Source organism: Hevea brasiliensis, chromosome 11 (assembly GCF_030052815.1).
Source record: "Hevea brasiliensis isolate MT/VB/25A 57/8 chromosome 11, ASM3005281v1, whole genome shotgun sequence".
NCBI classification, from domain to species: Eukaryota; Viridiplantae; Streptophyta; class Magnoliopsida; order Malpighiales; family Euphorbiaceae; genus Hevea; species Hevea brasiliensis.
In genome coordinates, this window is record NC_079503.1 from 79,684,848 (window position 1) to 79,702,185 (window position 17,338).

At 31.2% G+C, this 17,338-nt stretch overlaps 1 protein-coding gene across 1 annotated transcript; it reads left to right on the top strand.

The window, feature by feature from the left end:
• Window positions 1-7,956: 7,956 nt before the first annotated feature.
• LOC110657212 (uncharacterized) lies at window positions 7,957-13,600 on the top strand. Its single transcript, XM_021814333.2, has 8 exons — window positions 7,957-8,266; window positions 9,415-9,492; window positions 10,738-11,105; window positions 11,200-11,276; window positions 11,529-11,565; window positions 12,219-12,444; window positions 12,630-13,005; window positions 13,097-13,600. The coding sequence occupies exons 3-8, from the start codon at window positions 10,778-10,780 to the stop codon at window positions 13,247-13,249; spliced, it is 1,197 nt and encodes a 398-aa protein (XP_021670025.2). The 5' UTR covers window positions 7,957-8,266; window positions 9,415-9,492; window positions 10,738-10,777; the 3' UTR covers window positions 13,250-13,600.
• The last annotated feature ends 3,738 nt before the right edge of the window (window positions 13,601-17,338 follow it).

The following is a 17,338-nucleotide window of genomic DNA, read 5'->3' on the forward strand; positions in this document are numbered from 1 at the left end:
AGCTTGGTTAGTGATGTTGATGAATAGAATTAAATGTAATTGGAGTTAAATTTCATTAGTGTACTTGAGATTGAAATCTTGAATTAGGGTTTGACCATAAATTAGGGATTTTGTGAAATTGTTTAAAATTGGCATCTTGAGATTGGTTTTTGCTTAATTGAAGTGCTATGTATGTTAAATTGAAGTAAGAGAGTTGGAGGAACTTGAAAATTGGGAGTGCTCTCTTGTGCAGGTTGTGGGACTCATTGAGTCCAGCTTGAATTTTGATCTATAACTGAAATTATGTAGCTGCAATTGGTATGAGGCCAATTGGAGGTGAAAGTAGACCCAAAATACTCCATTTTACTCCATTTTGCATGGAGAAACTATGATCGAATTCTGTCCACAAATTGACTTAATTATTGTTCCAATCTGGCTGACCATACACTGATTTGACAGTATATATTCATTTGGTTATAACTCCCTCTAGAAAGGTCCAAATGACCTGAATTTTATACCATTGGAAAGCTTAGACATAGAACTACAACTTTTATGAAGAATACAGAGCTCAGAAAAGCCTCTAACCAAATCAAATTGCTAGTAAAAGTTACATTAACAAAACTACCCAAAACCAAACTATCCAAAATTTTTGGACTTAGGCTCACCCGACCAGTTTTGGCAAAAATGCCATAACTTGGCCTAAAAAATTGCAAATGCAATGAAACTAATGCCAAAATTTCCATAAGACATAAATCTACAATATTGATGTTTCGACAAAAACCCAGAAACTAAGGAAACTAGGTCAATTGACTATGTCAATTTAGCATGTAAATTCTGGAAATTGCCTAAGTGACCACTTGACCCCAGAATAGTCTTTTAGTCATATCTCCCACTAGGAAACACCAATTGGGATGAGCCAAATTGTTCTGGAAACCTAAGAAATAGGGCTCCAACTTTATTTTAGAAACCTTCCTTAAATTATGAATGTAAGAACCCTAAAAGTTGAGTCAAATCCACTAACCTGAACTAGAATCCTATTGGCATAGGGTGTATGAGTCTAGGCCAGTTAATTGGCTATAAATAATTCTACAAAACTTGAAAAATTGTGATTCAAAATTCTGAGTGATCATAAGACATAGGGTAACAACTCCTATGAAAAACATTAGGCCTAAAAGTGGTTGTAACATGTCCAATTAATTAGACAAAAATGGACTCTAGAATCTGCCTGAATCTGGACCCAGAACGAGACTAGGAACCAGTTGCGGTTATTTGATCATAACTTGAGTTCTAAAACTCCAAATGACATGATTCAAAAAGAAAAACAAAGACAAGACATATTAGAACAACTTCCTTGAAGGAAGTGTGGCTAAATAGTGGCCCCATCTTAACCAATTTGCTAGATGAATTTAGGACACCAAATCTGGACCTTAAGAAAGGTTCATAAAATGACTTGGTATATGACATGGAATGAACTAAAATAATTTGTTAAGCATAAGAATAACATGAATAGGCATGTAGTGTTATGAAAATGCTATGGAAACACAATTAGTACATACTATAAAATTATAAATAATTAATAATTCTAATTTGCCCAAAATACACCTAGACTTATTTATATAGCATGGATTGATTGGTATACCAATTAGGGACTACAGATTGCAGTACTGCCCATATGAATGATTATTGATAGATAACATGTGTCTGAGATGGTTGTTCCACTAGCTTTATGCCTGCCTGTTGGCCACAATGCCTATTATCATTACTGGCTTTATGCCTGCCCTCTGGCCTAGTGCCTGACATGACCGTGGTATACTTGATAGACATACGGATATCTAACTAGTATACTCCCGTATATTCAGTCTTTATAGTCTGTCATAGGTTACTTGAGCACAGATATGTGTAATACACCTTAAATTTAAATAAGTATATGAAGAAAGTACTAATATGGGTATAATAAGATTGAATATGTAATATATGAATAAAAAGATCTCGATAAATTGTTTGCTCCCAAAGTTACATAAATATGTAATTACTTCAAAAATTTAGTAAAATTTTATATAGAATAATTATTTCAATTATTAGTTTTTTTTTTTTAATTATTGCACCACTAAGTAGAAATGCTTAGCGTGGTGGATTGTTTCCTCGCGTAGGTACAGAAGACCACCATCAGCATCAGCAGTAGCAGTATAGCACAGATAGAGAGTGATCAGATCTGCTAGAGTATCGGTCATCTCATCAGTCATTTTGGTAGGGCTCATGTATATATGTATGTTTGATGTTGCATTTTGATTATTGTACATAAGTAAATGTTGTAAATTGTTTTGAGACATGTAATTAAATTTTTGGATTGTATTTAATTTGTACATTATTGTATGTAAATATTATATTAATGAAGTGAAATTTTTTTTCTTGAAAATTGATGTAAGCAATGAGAAATGATGTGATGAATGGATATATGAAATGGATATAAATTGTTTTTACCAGGTAAATAAGGAAATACACCATGCACTAACAAAACAGAGGAGACTCTATCTGGGTCTCCATAAAAATGAAATGGGATAAAAAAAATGTTACACGTAAGATAATATAATTAAATAGACATTAAATTAATATTATACATGACAAGACAATATAGGGTGCTCCGGCACCGAATATAGCACACCTTGCTTGACTACACTCTAGACGGGTGAGAGGTGTTACATCATGAAAAGGGGTCAGATGAACTTTCCTTGAAAGGAAAACTAGTCGGACGAATCATTCGTAAGTCTTAACTAATTAACAAACCCATCCAATCCTAGCTGGAGGCGGTCAAAGTAATCATGACTCGTAAGACAACTTGATTAAACCATGACATAGTCATCAGTGATTGAGACAGCCCTCTTGCATGCACTTTACATGTGTCGGATAGACATTGGTTCCCTAGTCCTATAAATACAGGCCTTCTTTCCTTAGTAAGGCAGAATTCTTTTAGGCCCATATTATGCTATAACAGTACCCCAGTTTACCCAACAACTCCCACTGACCCGAACACATGTCATCATCTCATAAACCTACCTAATCGAGTGTTATCAGCATTCATTCACATGTAATCAAGTAGACAAAGGTTAATGTAACAAGTAGGCCTTATGGCCACTTTTATTCATAAATAAACCAAAACACGACTTATTGTTCAACAAATGTTTAAGTATTTACATGAATGCTAAATTTATTACATCACTATATAATGACTACAACATGTAGAAAAATCCTTAGAGGAAGCTTAGAGTCAACAAGTAGCTCTAAAATAAGGCTGAATAGACAACTCCCTAGTATTTGATACCTGTACTTGCAAGTGCCAGAGACCTACACCTATATTCTCTATATGTAGGTTCTACAAAAATAAAAACCAATAAATGAAGTTAGGCATCTGTAAAAAGCATCTGAGAAAATTAGCTCTTCTAGTATACAATGGCCTTAGGCATTTACAAGAACTTTAATAAGAGCGAATGAAGGTTGAGCACCTACAGAAGTAACTGTAGATTTACCAGGTTCTAAGTACGTGTAGAGGTGCCTGCAAAGGCACCTGCAGGGTCAACAAAGATACCTAGTCAGTAAAGATTTTGATAGAGTCTCCTTTACAATACAAACATCTAGAAAATTGGTTTTTCAATATTTAGTCAATTTCTAACACAACAATCAATACAACCTGTAGGGGAAGCATGTAAAATACAAAAGAGCAAGACTCATCCTACAGGCATAGTTTAAAATATTACCTTCTACAACTCAATGAACAAGTTAATACTTGAGATTGGAAAGCTAAAGGTGTATATACTCTCAGAGTTATAGAAGTGATAGAATTACTTGCACTAGGTGTTAGTACTTAATGTGGGAACCTACAATAAAGAACCAGATGTCAAGGTATCGCAGCAAGGGAGCTGATATCTAAGGGAGCTGTTTAGGTACCTACAATAGGGGAAGTAGATACATTTTTACAGAACAAAATCTAAGTTCAAAAGCCACATCAACAAGTCACTCAACACATCCAGAATGCAAAACTAATCTTAGAAATGCAAAGGTATCAGAATTCATTCCAAATTGTCAAGATAAATAGGTACTTACAGATTTTCTCGAAATTCTTCAAATCCACAACAAATTGGCAACACCCACACAAGACCTAGTACCCAAATAGCTAAGAAATGTTTAGAAAAACCAAGAAATGACTTAAATGTTATGAAAGTGAGATAAAGGAAAGGAAAAGTAACTAAAATGGCATTGGGTGTGGATTGAAAAATGCAAAATTTGAGTGGAAAGTTAGGCAACGAGCAAGGGAGGACTTGTAGCCTTCTAACGGCCGATGGTGGACCCAAACCGATGGCGTGACATGAGCAGGTGGTTAACTACAATGGATGGCCGGTAATGGTGACCTGAATTGCATAAGGAGGAAATGAGTGTGGTGAAGGAGAACTTAAAGGGAAAAGAAAAAGAAGAGAACAAAGAGCAAAAAAAAAAATTATGGGTTTGTGATTTATTAATGGTGGGTGGTGATTTTGGTAGAGAAAGTAGATTTTGATGGTGGTGATTGAAGAATTTGGGTATGATGGCTTTAGCCTTGTTATGGAGTCATTAGAAATTTTTTAGGGTGAAAAAGAATAGAAAAAGTGGTGAGTGAAAAAATTATTGGGTGTCATTAATGGCATAAGAAAGATAAGATTGATGAATATTAATTAGAGTTTTATGAGAAGTATGAGACTTTTTGGGATAAACTTATTTAAATTTTGAATTCCAAAAAAAAAAAAGAGGATATGGAACTGTGAGAATCTCTGGGCTAAAATTATTGAAGAGCAGAGGAACAAGAAAATTTAGGTGCTAAAAAAAAATTTAATCTCCACATTAGAATGGCTTAACTAGCCAGTCAATGTGTGGAGAGCAATTTTGCACAAAAATAATTATTTTTTGCTTATTAATTATTTTTGGGTATAAGATTAATTAAATTAATTTTTATAAAATTAATTTAATTAGTTTTATATCATTGATTTAATTAATTAAAGGCTTGAAGATAATTTATTAGATAATTATGAGTGGTTAGCAGATAATAGGTAAAAACAATTAGGGGAATGGCAGGTAACTTTCCAGAACGTGAAAATGACTTTCAGATACTTCCAAGTGCTTCAGGTATTTGCAAGGAGAGCTATAATTTGCAAAGAGAGCTATAAATATCAGATAAGCAGCAATGTGACCCCAGCAATCCAATGAATTTAACAACTCAACTAAACAACCAGTCCAATCAATCAACAAATTAACAACAATCAAATGACCCCAGCAATCCAATGAATTTAAAACTCCAGCAGTCGATTTGTCCTTTACATTTATTGTCGATTTCAATTGCAAGCAATGTTTAATTTCCAAACTTTGCATTTAATCTTTCAAAATCCTTTTAATTTCCTTTAGCAATCAATACTGTTTTACCTTTCAATTCCAATTATCTTTCACACTCACATTACGTTTAAAGGTAAAGCTATGTTCAGTATAACCGGTTCTCTCAATCATTTGATTCAGAAGTTAGAAAGTGCAAATTTTATAGTTGATACATTAAGTATCTAGCACGCCAGTATTCTAACTATTTGCTAGCCACATTGTTTTGATAGCAAACAAAACCTAACCTAAAATTTAATATGTTAAATGAAAAAAATCTGAAATTTAACACATTCGATCTAAACCCAACTGATATTGTGTATTGTCTTCCTCTAGCTAATCACATTTTTGAACTTTTTGAGCACCTGCTTAATCCCTATATGTACTAATTTACATCTTCTGGTTCCCACTTAATATTTCTGCTTAACCATCAAAAAATGCACATAAATTGACCCTCTTGACATATAGATACAAGCATGGTTTAATTAATAATTAACATAAATAATTAAAGAATATTAAAATGACTGATAAAGACTCCTACTAATTGTCTGAACTTATATTGGAATTTGTTTCAACATGAAGACTTTGAATAGATTATTACTTGTTGGCTATGGCATAGACTTTTGCTTTTTCTGAAATTCCAAATTAAATAGTCCTCGATGAAATTTTTGTTTATTTATTTTTTCCTTGATGTTGCTTTTAGACAGTCAAAGGATCAATGGATTATAATTTTAGTGCTAATTAATCAAGTGGGCAGAAGGCAATTGAACTGATCCCCCAGACTCCAATAATTTATACCTAAACCCTTAATTTTTATTCAGCTAGTTTGTAGCTTGACAACTTGAATCTTTAATATATATATATATATATATATATATATATATATATATATATATATATATATATACATTGTTTCTTTTCCATGGAGTCTGAAATTATGCCAATTTTCTTCTTAGCTTTATTAGTATAGGATTCATTATGGTAAACAATATTATAGTAATTTAACCCATATTTTATTTATTTTTATATTTCATTATTCACTTTTTATAATTATTATAATATTTTATCTAATTTTTATGATTATATTTTATTTGTTACTCATTATACCAAGAGATTGTTATTTTCTTTTTCATCACAGCTCATACAATTAAAATCTTTTCATTTATATATATATATACATTTTTTAGCTCCCATTTGCGAAAACAGAAGTCTCTGGTTGGAAAAGAATCAATGACTCTGGCTCCTTATTTGAATGCAAATGTCCCACCAAAATTGACTAGCTTCTAGATTGAATTCAATCACGATTGGGATAGCCCCACATATAATTCTGGTAAGTGTTATCTTCAACGACGAATTTTTCTTGAATTGGACTAATGAATATTATCAAAGTCATACATAACACCACAAAATAAGGCTGGTAACAATAGGATCCTAGCTAAGGGAAAAAAAACAGTGATATTGATAAGGGAATTAGAAAGAAAGTCTATGTTTAGGTGAGATCAAATTGATGGGTTGATAAAAGAGAAATGGTCCTTGCTATCTCCTTTGTTTTAGATAATTAATTATATATTGAACCCAAAAATTTTAAAATTATTATTAACACCTTTTTTTAGAAAGATGGGTGTATATAGGAATTGCAACGGGTAGGGTACCCGTGAAAATCACTATATCCGAACCCGAATCTGATTAATATTATCAAAACCCGAACCCGTTCTAAACCCGTTTAAAATTTTTTCTCAACTACCCGAACCCATCCCAAACCTAATTATTATTAACCGAAAAAAACTCAAACATGTTTAATTTTATATATTTTAATTAATATTTTGTATAAAAAATTATTTTAATTAATAATTTATATTTTAAAAATTTTATAATTTCATAAAATATTTAAATTTCATTTTCTATAAAATAAAATATATAAAAAAATTTTAAATATTATTATAAAAATATATATTTTATATTTAATTAAATATTTATGTAAACGGGTTCGAGTAATAAATACTCAACATGTAAAATCTGAACCCAACTCAAATCCGTCCTAGATATTATTTTTCAAATCCGAATCCGTCTCGAACCCAATTATATAATACCTAAACCCATCCTATTAGGGTTCGGTCGGATCGGGTACCGGCAAAAACCTGATTCATTGCCATTCCTAGGTGTACAGGAAACACCCTGTAGTACTTATATTGGAGCTAAAACTTAAAATAGTTTTGTAAATAGAATTAATTAGACATAAATATGTCACTATTTATCAAGAGGTCAGTATGGGGTTTGAACATAAGATCTCTTAGATCCAATTAACCTCCCTTGCACCTGACCAACTCTTTGAAGACAAAAATTATTATTGTTATTATTTGGGTTTATCGTATTAAATAACATTGAGAGGAGTCTCTAACATGGGTCAAACAATTAAGATAATCACAAGAGAGAGGGATTTACTTGGACAACTGTCAAAGAAATGAAAGAAAGAAAGAAAAAAGAAAGTGTTGGGAGGTCACATGATTCTCCAATAGTTGCATTTGTATCCATGATATGAGTATTATTGCTTGGTAAATAGAACAAGCATGGTGTCCTAAAAATCGTTGGTTATTATTATGTGAAGAAAACAGAGAGAGAGAGAGAGAGAGAGAGAGAGAGAGAGAGAGAGAGACCATGAAAGTCTTACAATAACTGAACTTTGATGACTTTGATTCATTTGTTGAGTGATTCAAAAACTTCCCATAACCCAACTGAGAAAACATTTTTGCTCTCTCTCTCGCTAAAAAACCATGTCCATATCAATCTGTCAAGTCTAAGGAAGTTGCCTGGATCGGTCTGGCCATTTGTCTAATCTGATCAACAACTTTGAAGGACAATGATCGAGGCGTCTTCATGTTCTTCATCATCAAAAATGGTTTGTCCTAGCTAGGGAAAATATATAGAAAATAATATATATAATATCATAAAAGTACTCTTGAAATTTGCTTTCCCATATATTATTCACACATATAGTTTTCTAGTACTAAGGTTGAAACTCAAGATCTTTTACTTTTAATATGAATTTGACGATCTTGTTCTTTTGCTCGTTTATGGATAAAAATATTTCTCAGAACTTTTGGAAGGGAGAGTTGGATGATTTGGCTTAATTACCCGCGGATTTCTTTACCTTTTTTGAGGAAAATTCTTACTGAATCAGTTTCTTTGATTTCTGAGTTACTTCCTTCATGACCCATTCTCATTCAAATCTTTAGTCTCTCTCTATTTTTTTTTTTTTCTAGTACTCCAGATTACAAGTCTTCTTCTCTCTCTCTCTCTCTCACCTATTGATCATTTATGTGATGAATTACAGTTCATTTTGCTGGTTCACTCTTCTTCTTTATCTGCTTTTGGTGGATGACGATGGATTTTGAGGAGTATATCAAGGGAACAAGAATTTGTTTCATAGAATAACTAGCTAGTATTATTTTCGTTCATGATCAATTTATTAATTATCTCGGCGTAAGGTGCTATCAGCTATGAAAATTAAAATATTGAATCACATCAATTATTTTCATTTTAGTATATATAAGCTATATTCTAGGTTAAGAATGTTCTCAAAATTATTGATTATCTCTCTCTCTTCACACACGCACACTCTCATAGAAATTGAGTCCAACAACCAAATTTAATTTGTTGTTCAAGAATCGCATTAGTGTTAGCAGTAACTTCTTTGAAAATTGATTACAAATAATTCTTTCTTCAACTCCAGATCCATATGATAATTTTTTTTTTAATTTATAGGTGATTATTTTCATTCTTCTAATAATTATTTGACAACATGAAAACTATGCCTAGCAAAGTTTTTTTTTTTTTTGAAAAAAATCAATTTTTTTCACATATAATCATATTTGTTAGTGTAACCTAGAAATTAAACATTGATCTATATATGTATTTAACTTATGTTATTGTTGAGTAATGTACTTTGAATGCAATCCAGCCTTATAGTACTGCAGTTGCTATTTCAGGCAAAAACATTTGTTTTTTAATTTCTTTTTTCTTTTTGCATCTCCATTCTATTTGCAGAATGACGGAAGATTATGAACACAAAAATAGGAGGATTGGGAACAAATTCTGCCTCAAAAGCATTGAAATGACAATAATGTAAGTGTTAATCAACAAAAAAAAATTCCTTCTAGTTACATGCTCTTTAATTTTGTTGTTTTCTTTATATATATATATATGGGTGACAGCAGGTCTAATTTCTCAAGAACCATGTTCATGAAGTGTGGTTATCTAAAATAATACATATTAGTTGAGCAAAATGAATAAATCTTTTCAATTCTTTTCAACTAAAATCATTTAATTTGAAGCTGTCTCTATTTATATGGGTGGATGAAGCCGTTCCTGCAAAAGGGTTTTCAAAAATAAATGTCCTAACAAAACTTGAAAATTGTGCAACCTATAATAAGTCTCCTCAACCACAAATTCAAAGGATGGATACGTGCAGTTGGTTCATTTTCAGATTACACCGCAATCTTCTCAAAAACTCTCTCTCTCTCTATCTCTCTATGATTAATTTAATAAAAAACGCATTAATATTGAAATATTATGTTAGATTAATGCTTAATGCGACTAATGACTGATGGAGAACTTTTTTCTTTAACCATTCTTGAATGGCTAAATGCTGCAATTGAATGACGGCTAATTATTAGGTACACCAGGAGCACTAAAAAATAGTGTTCCATCTCTCACAAAAATTGGGTCCTTTCTATTATATAAGAAGTGGGTCATACATGATTATGAGAGGAGGTGTATGTGCACCGGGTGCACCTAATAATTCCTCACTGATTATAATTATAATGTACTGTGCCTTTTTCTCGTTGGAAAAATATATGGGGCACGGGAGAAAGAAGTGTGCAATAAATAATTTAATACACCTCATAGATTTTCTGGAACAAATTAAATAGCATCTCTGCAGTTTGAGAAGGTGATATTTTAAATAGAGAATCTAATGCATACATATATGCAAGATTTGTGAACATACCAATGGCTGGAGGTAGCCAATAAATACTGAACTACTACTCCTTAATTTTTATTTCTTCATCTTTTTCACCAGCTTGAGGTGCCTAAGTAAATACTATGGGCCAAAAATGGGAAAAATTGGACAAAGAAAATTAATTTTACAGTTTTCACTTTGTTGCATCATAACCTTATTGAACTTTGTGCGTCAACTCTTTTGGTGAAGGAAATGAAACTGCATTTATGTTACATTAGAATACGTATTCGACACTATAACTCAGAAAAAATAAAGGGCTTTAACTAGGGTTTTGTCCCTCTTCAAGATTGGCTAGCTTCTTTCTTGTTTAATCTTGATATATTGATTCCATCTTCAGATATGTTTTTCAGAGAAACTGAATAATCTTGAGGACAAAGGGCAGCAGCGATCATGGAAGAAATAGAAAAGAGCGGCACTGGAAGTGATCATGATCAAGAACAAGCTGAAAATACTTCCTTAGTTTCTTCTTCCCAAAAGGGTTCGTCCTTCGATTTGAATGAAGAAGCTAGCAGTGATGAAGTCGATGTTGGAAGTGCAGAGGTAGATGAAAAGAGAACAGAAGGGAGTTCATCAGCTAATAATAATTCTTCCACTGAAAGAAATGACCGCGGGACTACTGTTAGACAATATGTTAGGTCGAAAATGCCTCGGCTGCGATGGACTCCTGATCTTCATCTCTCTTTTGTTCATGCTGTGGAAAGACTCGGTGGACAAGAGAGTAAGTTCTATTGAATTTTCTATTTTTCTTTTCTTCTATGAAAATTAATGTAATATAACAACTTTTATTATCTAATTCTAATTGATTGATGAAGGAGCAACTCCCAAGTTAGTTCTTCAGTTAATGAACGTGAGAGGACTTAGAATTGCCCACATAAAGAGTCATTTGCAGGTACTAGAATTATAGCTAGGGTTTTGATCTTTATATGCATGGATCCATTTTTTGAATTTTCTATCAAAGAAGTTTTCATTTAAATTCGGTCTATTATCAACTCAAAACACAACATATATGATGGGATTTATTAAAACCTACATTGTTGTGTTTTAAGTTTACAACAAATGAAGTATAGATAGATTTTCCCTTCCTTTCATATGTACATAATTTTGTGCTCCAACTTATCTTCTTCCACTTTATGCATTTCAGATGTACCGAAGTAAGAAGCTTGATGAAGCTGGGCAAGGTGAACTTCCCTGTCTTCCTTTCTTCTTCTTTTTTTTTTTTTTTTTTTTTTTTTTTTTTTGTTTTTAGGGATTGTGGAACAATAGTTAGATTAAAAGGAAATAATCGATGACAATAAAAAGTGAAAACAATCGATATAGTTTTTCAATCAAAATTTTTGTAAAGGGGTAATTATATTGATGGTTAACAAAATTTGCATTGATTTTTAATTATTGTTGTTATAAAATATGAATTTATCAATTTTTTTATCATGATATTTAATTTGTCATAATTGAGGTACTCTCACCTAATTAATGATTAAAAATTAAATTAAAGAAACCTTAATCCTCTCTCTTTTTTAAAAAAAAATAAAAAATAAAACAATACAAATTGTATGTGACATCATTTTGATAAATTGACTGTGACAAAGGTCAACCCAAAATTTTTTTAATTATTAAAATAAATTGTCCCTTTATATTAATATCAGACAATTCTCTGATGAAATACATGCGTACATCAGAACACATATTACTGTTGCAATAAATTTCCAAAAATGGAACAGTTCAGAATTTTTTGTTCTTTTACTATGATAAAAAGAGGGGGAAAAAATAATTTGGTGATATTATAGACAAGATAAATCAAATTCTGACGCAAAAAGTTGCTTTGGTTTTACAGTACTAAGTCATGCATGCAGATCGATGCAGACAAGAGATAGCATTAATCCAGGCATGTTGCCCCAGGTTACCGCAGCTCCTCAACAACATTTTAGAATGGAAAATGGTGGAATTGTTTTAGCAAGAAATTCTATTCATCAGAATAATACTTTTGGTCACAATAATCTTTGGCACTCTTCCTTCTCCCAATCCCGGGAACCACTAAGTTTCAAAGCAAGCTTCTCAAGGTAATATTGCATATTCATGGATTTTTTTTTTTTTTTTTTTGGTAGAGAGATTGATAGAGTGGAGATTCGAATCTGAGCATACCAAATGAATAATACACCTTCCGTCACTAAACCAAGTTAACTGGCAGATTATAATATTTTGTTTCCCATTTCTAATGTCATCTTCGCTTCGTATATTATTGTAGGCACCAACATTGGAGTTCTGATCAGCATGATGGGAGAAGGCAAATGAGCAATTTGAGAAGCAAATTGCAAATTGGGCCCCTGAGACCTAGTCGATTTCTCGAGGAAAGGCGATGGCCTCCATTGGAAATGATTAAAAATCGATGGAAAGTTACGAAAATTCCCCCCGATTCTACCTGTCTTGATACCTACTCTGAACCTGAAGCACATCAAATCAGTAACTTACCAAGGTCAGCTGGGGCAACCCGCTATTGGAAGCCAGCCGAAAGAGAAGTTGTAAATAATACCATGGTTAAGCAATCTTTATTCAACTCCCACGATTCTCTCAGCAATTTCAATTGCTTTAAAGCAACGTTTGAGCCCGCATTTCGGCTAGAGGTAATTAACAATTGCTAGAATAATATGTAGTATCAAGAACTCCATACATGTAATCTTAATTATAATGTTTCTTTCCTTTGAATGCCCGCAGTTGAATCAAGATAAAGTGTTGAAGGATAATAAAGAATGGTTGCCTGATCTGCAGCTGAGGCTAAGCCAAAGGGTGGGAATCGATGAGAGTAAAAGTACCCTTTGTAGAAGCACGCAGAAACAGGAAATAAGCACAAAGCTTTCACTTTCTTAGTGCCGAGAAGAAGATTTTGAAAGAAAGCATTCTATACGAATACACATGCTGGTGCAGCAAGGCCCAAACATAGAGGCTGAGTACTTGACAATATCTGACCATATATGTAGAAAGAAAAGACATAGGAGTGAGATCTTTTTAAGTACTTGTCTTGGAGCTAGCTTTTGTTTGTCTTGTTGGAACTGAATCAGTAGTTTGGGTGAAAGCCAAATTTCCTATACTGCTAAGAAGTATTCTTCATCAACATGTGAAACAGAAAAAAGAAAGGAAAAAAAAAATATTGACTTTATATACAAAGGAAATATATAGCACCATGGCTAACAAGCTACGTGGCTATAGTTAATACGGAAATATTCTAAGTTCATAATTTAGCAAGGAGATGCAGAACGTGAAAAAAGGTTGCATGCATGGTCTTCGCTGAATGATAGTACAAGACAAATCAAATTCCAGAAGCAAATTTAATATATATATATATATATATATATATATATATATATATATATATATATATATATGACAAAAAAATTTAAAGACTATCAAAACTTTTGATTTTATCAATTTAATCATAAAATTTTCATGTTATTTTCAATTTAGTAATAATATAATTAAAAAATCGTTAATGCGCAAACTATTCAAATTTTTTCACTTATATATTGTCAATTTTAATTAATCTATTTAATTTTATTGATTTTTTTAATAATTTTAATGTTTTCATTAGTTTTAACAAACTTTCAATTGATACAAAATATAATAATTAAATAATATATCTAATATATATTGTTATCTTAATTTTAATTTTTTTTTCTCTTCTATTATACTTTTAGTTCATATTTTTCTTATCATTTTATCTTAAATTTAAAGTCTAATAAAGAAAAAAAAATTCAATTGTTTAAACATAAAATATTAATAAATAATATAACGAAAATAAATCTAAGTATTTAATTCAGTAAGATAATATTTTTATTTGATTTATTAGAGAATAATTATTAAAATGATAAAAAAAATAAAATGATTAACTAATATCAAATAATATTGACAAATATTTAAATTATTTTTTATCAATTAAATTGTCTAATTAAGCCTATTATTAAAATTTAAAATAATAATGTGACACTAAATTGATAAAATTAAAGATTTTACTGAAATTAAAAAAAAAATTATAAAGATTTAGATTTTTTTAATTATTTAACCTATTTTTTTATTCAATTCTAATTAAAATTCAAATTTAAAATTTGATTTAAAATTTATCAATACAAATTTAATATTATCCGCTAATAATATGTTATCGCTTTGAAATTTGGAAAATTGTATATGAATTTTATTGAAAATATTATTTTCCTTAATACTCACGCCACCGAGCGACCGAGTAGAAAAAAAAACAATCTTAGGATATTTGATAACATAACTAAGCTTGCAAAATTAATATATTAAATATTTTTATTTTAAATTTATTTAATAATATTTATTTATATTATCACTTAAAAGTTTCAACTAAATTAAAATTTTCTTAAAATGATAAGTCAAAATTTTTAATTTAAAATAAAAATTCATAAATATTTAATTAATTTATTAGATTTATCACTTTTTTAACAAAAAGTACATATTAGGTTTATTTATTTGGTGAATGAGATAAGATAATTGAAATTAACATAGACAAAAAAAATATATAAAAAAAAAAATTAATGTTATCTTATTTTAATTTCTGTAGATTTATTTATTTTTATTTTTATTTTTTAAAAAAAATAAAAAAAATTAAACATTTAAAATAATTATGTTGAATGAGTAATTAGGATCTCACCATGAGAATGAGACGGGTTCTCATGGCACGAGTAGGAATTGTATTTGCTAATGTAGGCTTACGTGCTTTGGGCCGATCAAGCAAGGAAAACTTGATGCTCGGCCAGGCCCACACGTAGGTCTGGCTGTTGGTTCGATCTGAACCAATTTTGGATCAAAATTAGCAGTTATAATTTAATGATTTAAAGGAATTAAATCTTTTACTTTTGAAAAAAACATTTACTGAGAAATTAGAAGAGCAAAAAATTCAAATTTATATTTATCAAGTAAATGATATATCTACGGCATCTAAAGCACCAAACTTTTATTTCTTATATCTAAATTGTGTCCCTTAAATTTTTAGACGCAAATATTTCCGAATTGGAACGCGAAATCCAAATTGCAATTCCCATAAAGGTAAGCAAATCCAATCATTATGCTCAAATTAGCATTTGTTTTTCCTCTAATGTTTGGTTCACCATTAAAATGGATGTCTTGATTTGAATATTTACATAAAAATTTAATTTTACTTTCAAGATAATATAACTTATTTTCAATTGGCACCACTCCTACCTTTTCTCTAATACTCTCATTACGGACTTTATCTAGTCTAGTATGGCCACTCATCCACCTTAACATTCTCATCTCTGCAACTCTTATCTTAGATGCATACGACTCTTTCAGTACCCAACACTCACTACTATATAACATAGCCGGTCGTATGGCTATACGGTAAAATTTTCCTTTCAATTTATTGGGAATCTTACGATCACATAAAACTCCCGTGGCACGTCTCCACTTCAACCATCCGGCTTTAATCCTATGACTAACATCCTTCTCACATCCCCCATCTACTTGAAGGACTGAGCCTAGATATTTAAAGTGATTACTTTGGGGCAGTATCACTTCATTCAAACTAACTCCTTCCCTATCACCAGTTTGGCCTTCACTGAACTTACAATGCATGTATTCTGTTTTCGTTCTACTTAACTTAAAACCCTTTGACTCTAGAATACTTCTCCAAAGTTTTAGATTTCTATTGACTTCTTCTCGTGTCTCATCTATCAGAATAATATCATCCGCAAACATCATGCACCAAGGAATACTCTCTTGTATATGTTTTGTCAGTTCATCTAAAATTAATGTAAAAAAGTAAGGGCTTATGGCTGATCCTTGGTGTAATCCAATTGAGATCGGAAAATCTCTTGTGTCCCCTCTCACTGTGCGCACAATAGTAGTTGCTCCTTCATACATATCTTTCAATACTTGTATGTATCTAATAGATACCCTCTTTTATTCTAACACATTCCATAAAACCTCTCTTGGAACACTATCATAAGAATTCTCCAAATCAATAAAAACCATGTGTAGATCTTTCTTCACATCTCTATATTTCTCCATCAAGCTTCTAATGAAAAAGATCGCTTCCATAGTTGAACGACCGGGCATGAAATCAAATTGATTGAGAGAGATAGAAGTATCATGATGTAGTTGATGCTCCACAACTCTCTTCCACAACTTCATAGTATGGCTCATGAGTTTAATTCCCCTATAGTTTGAGCAACTCTGTATGTCTCCCTTATTTTTAAAAATATGTACTAAAATACTCTTCCTCCATTCATCAGGCATTTTCTTTGAGTTTAGAATCTTATTAAATAATTTAGTTAACCATGCCACTCCCATATCTCCCAAATACTTCCACACTTCAATTGGTATTTCATCGGGTCTACAGGCTTTACCCACTTTCATTCTCTTAAGTGCTTCCTTTACTTCTAAAGATCTAATCCTTCTAGTATAATTCACATTCTTTTCTATTGTTCTATAATCTATATTCACACTATTACCATTTTGACTATTATTAAAGAGATTATTAAAATAATTTCTCCATCTTTCTTTAATGTCCTCATCTTTCACCAACACTTTTCCTTCTTTATCCTTAATGCACCTAACTTGATTGAGATCTTGACATTTCCTTTCTCTCCTCCTTGCTAATCTATAAATATCTTTCTCCCCTTTTTTAGTTCCAAGTTTCTCATATAACTTTTCAAAGGCCTGTGCTCTTGCTTGACTAACTACCTTTTTTGCCTCTTTCTTTGCTATCTTGTACTGTTCATATGCCTCATTATTATCACATTTAGGTAATTTCTTATACCATTCCCTTTTTCTCTTCACTGCCTTTTGTACTTCCTCATTCCACCACCATCTCTCTTTTGAGGGTGGTCCATGTCCTTTAGACTCTCCAAGTACTTTTCAAGCTACTTCTCTAATCTTTGATGCCATCTGTATCCACATATCATTGGCCTCCATATCCAG

Excerpts from the sequence above, each read along its gene's own strand:
- LOC110657212 (XM_021814333.2), top strand. The coding sequence starts at position 10,778 with ATGGAAGAAATAGAAAAGAGCGGCACTGGAAGTGATCATGATCAAGAA. Across the intron at positions 11,277-11,528 it reads ACATAAAGAGTCATTTGCAG|ATGTACCGAAGTAAGAAGCT; the intron begins GTACTAGAATTA and ends TATGCATTTCAG. Across the intron at positions 11,566-12,218 it reads GCTTGATGAAGCTGGGCAAG|TACTAAGTCATGCATGCAGA; the intron begins GTGAACTTCCCT and ends TTGGTTTTACAG.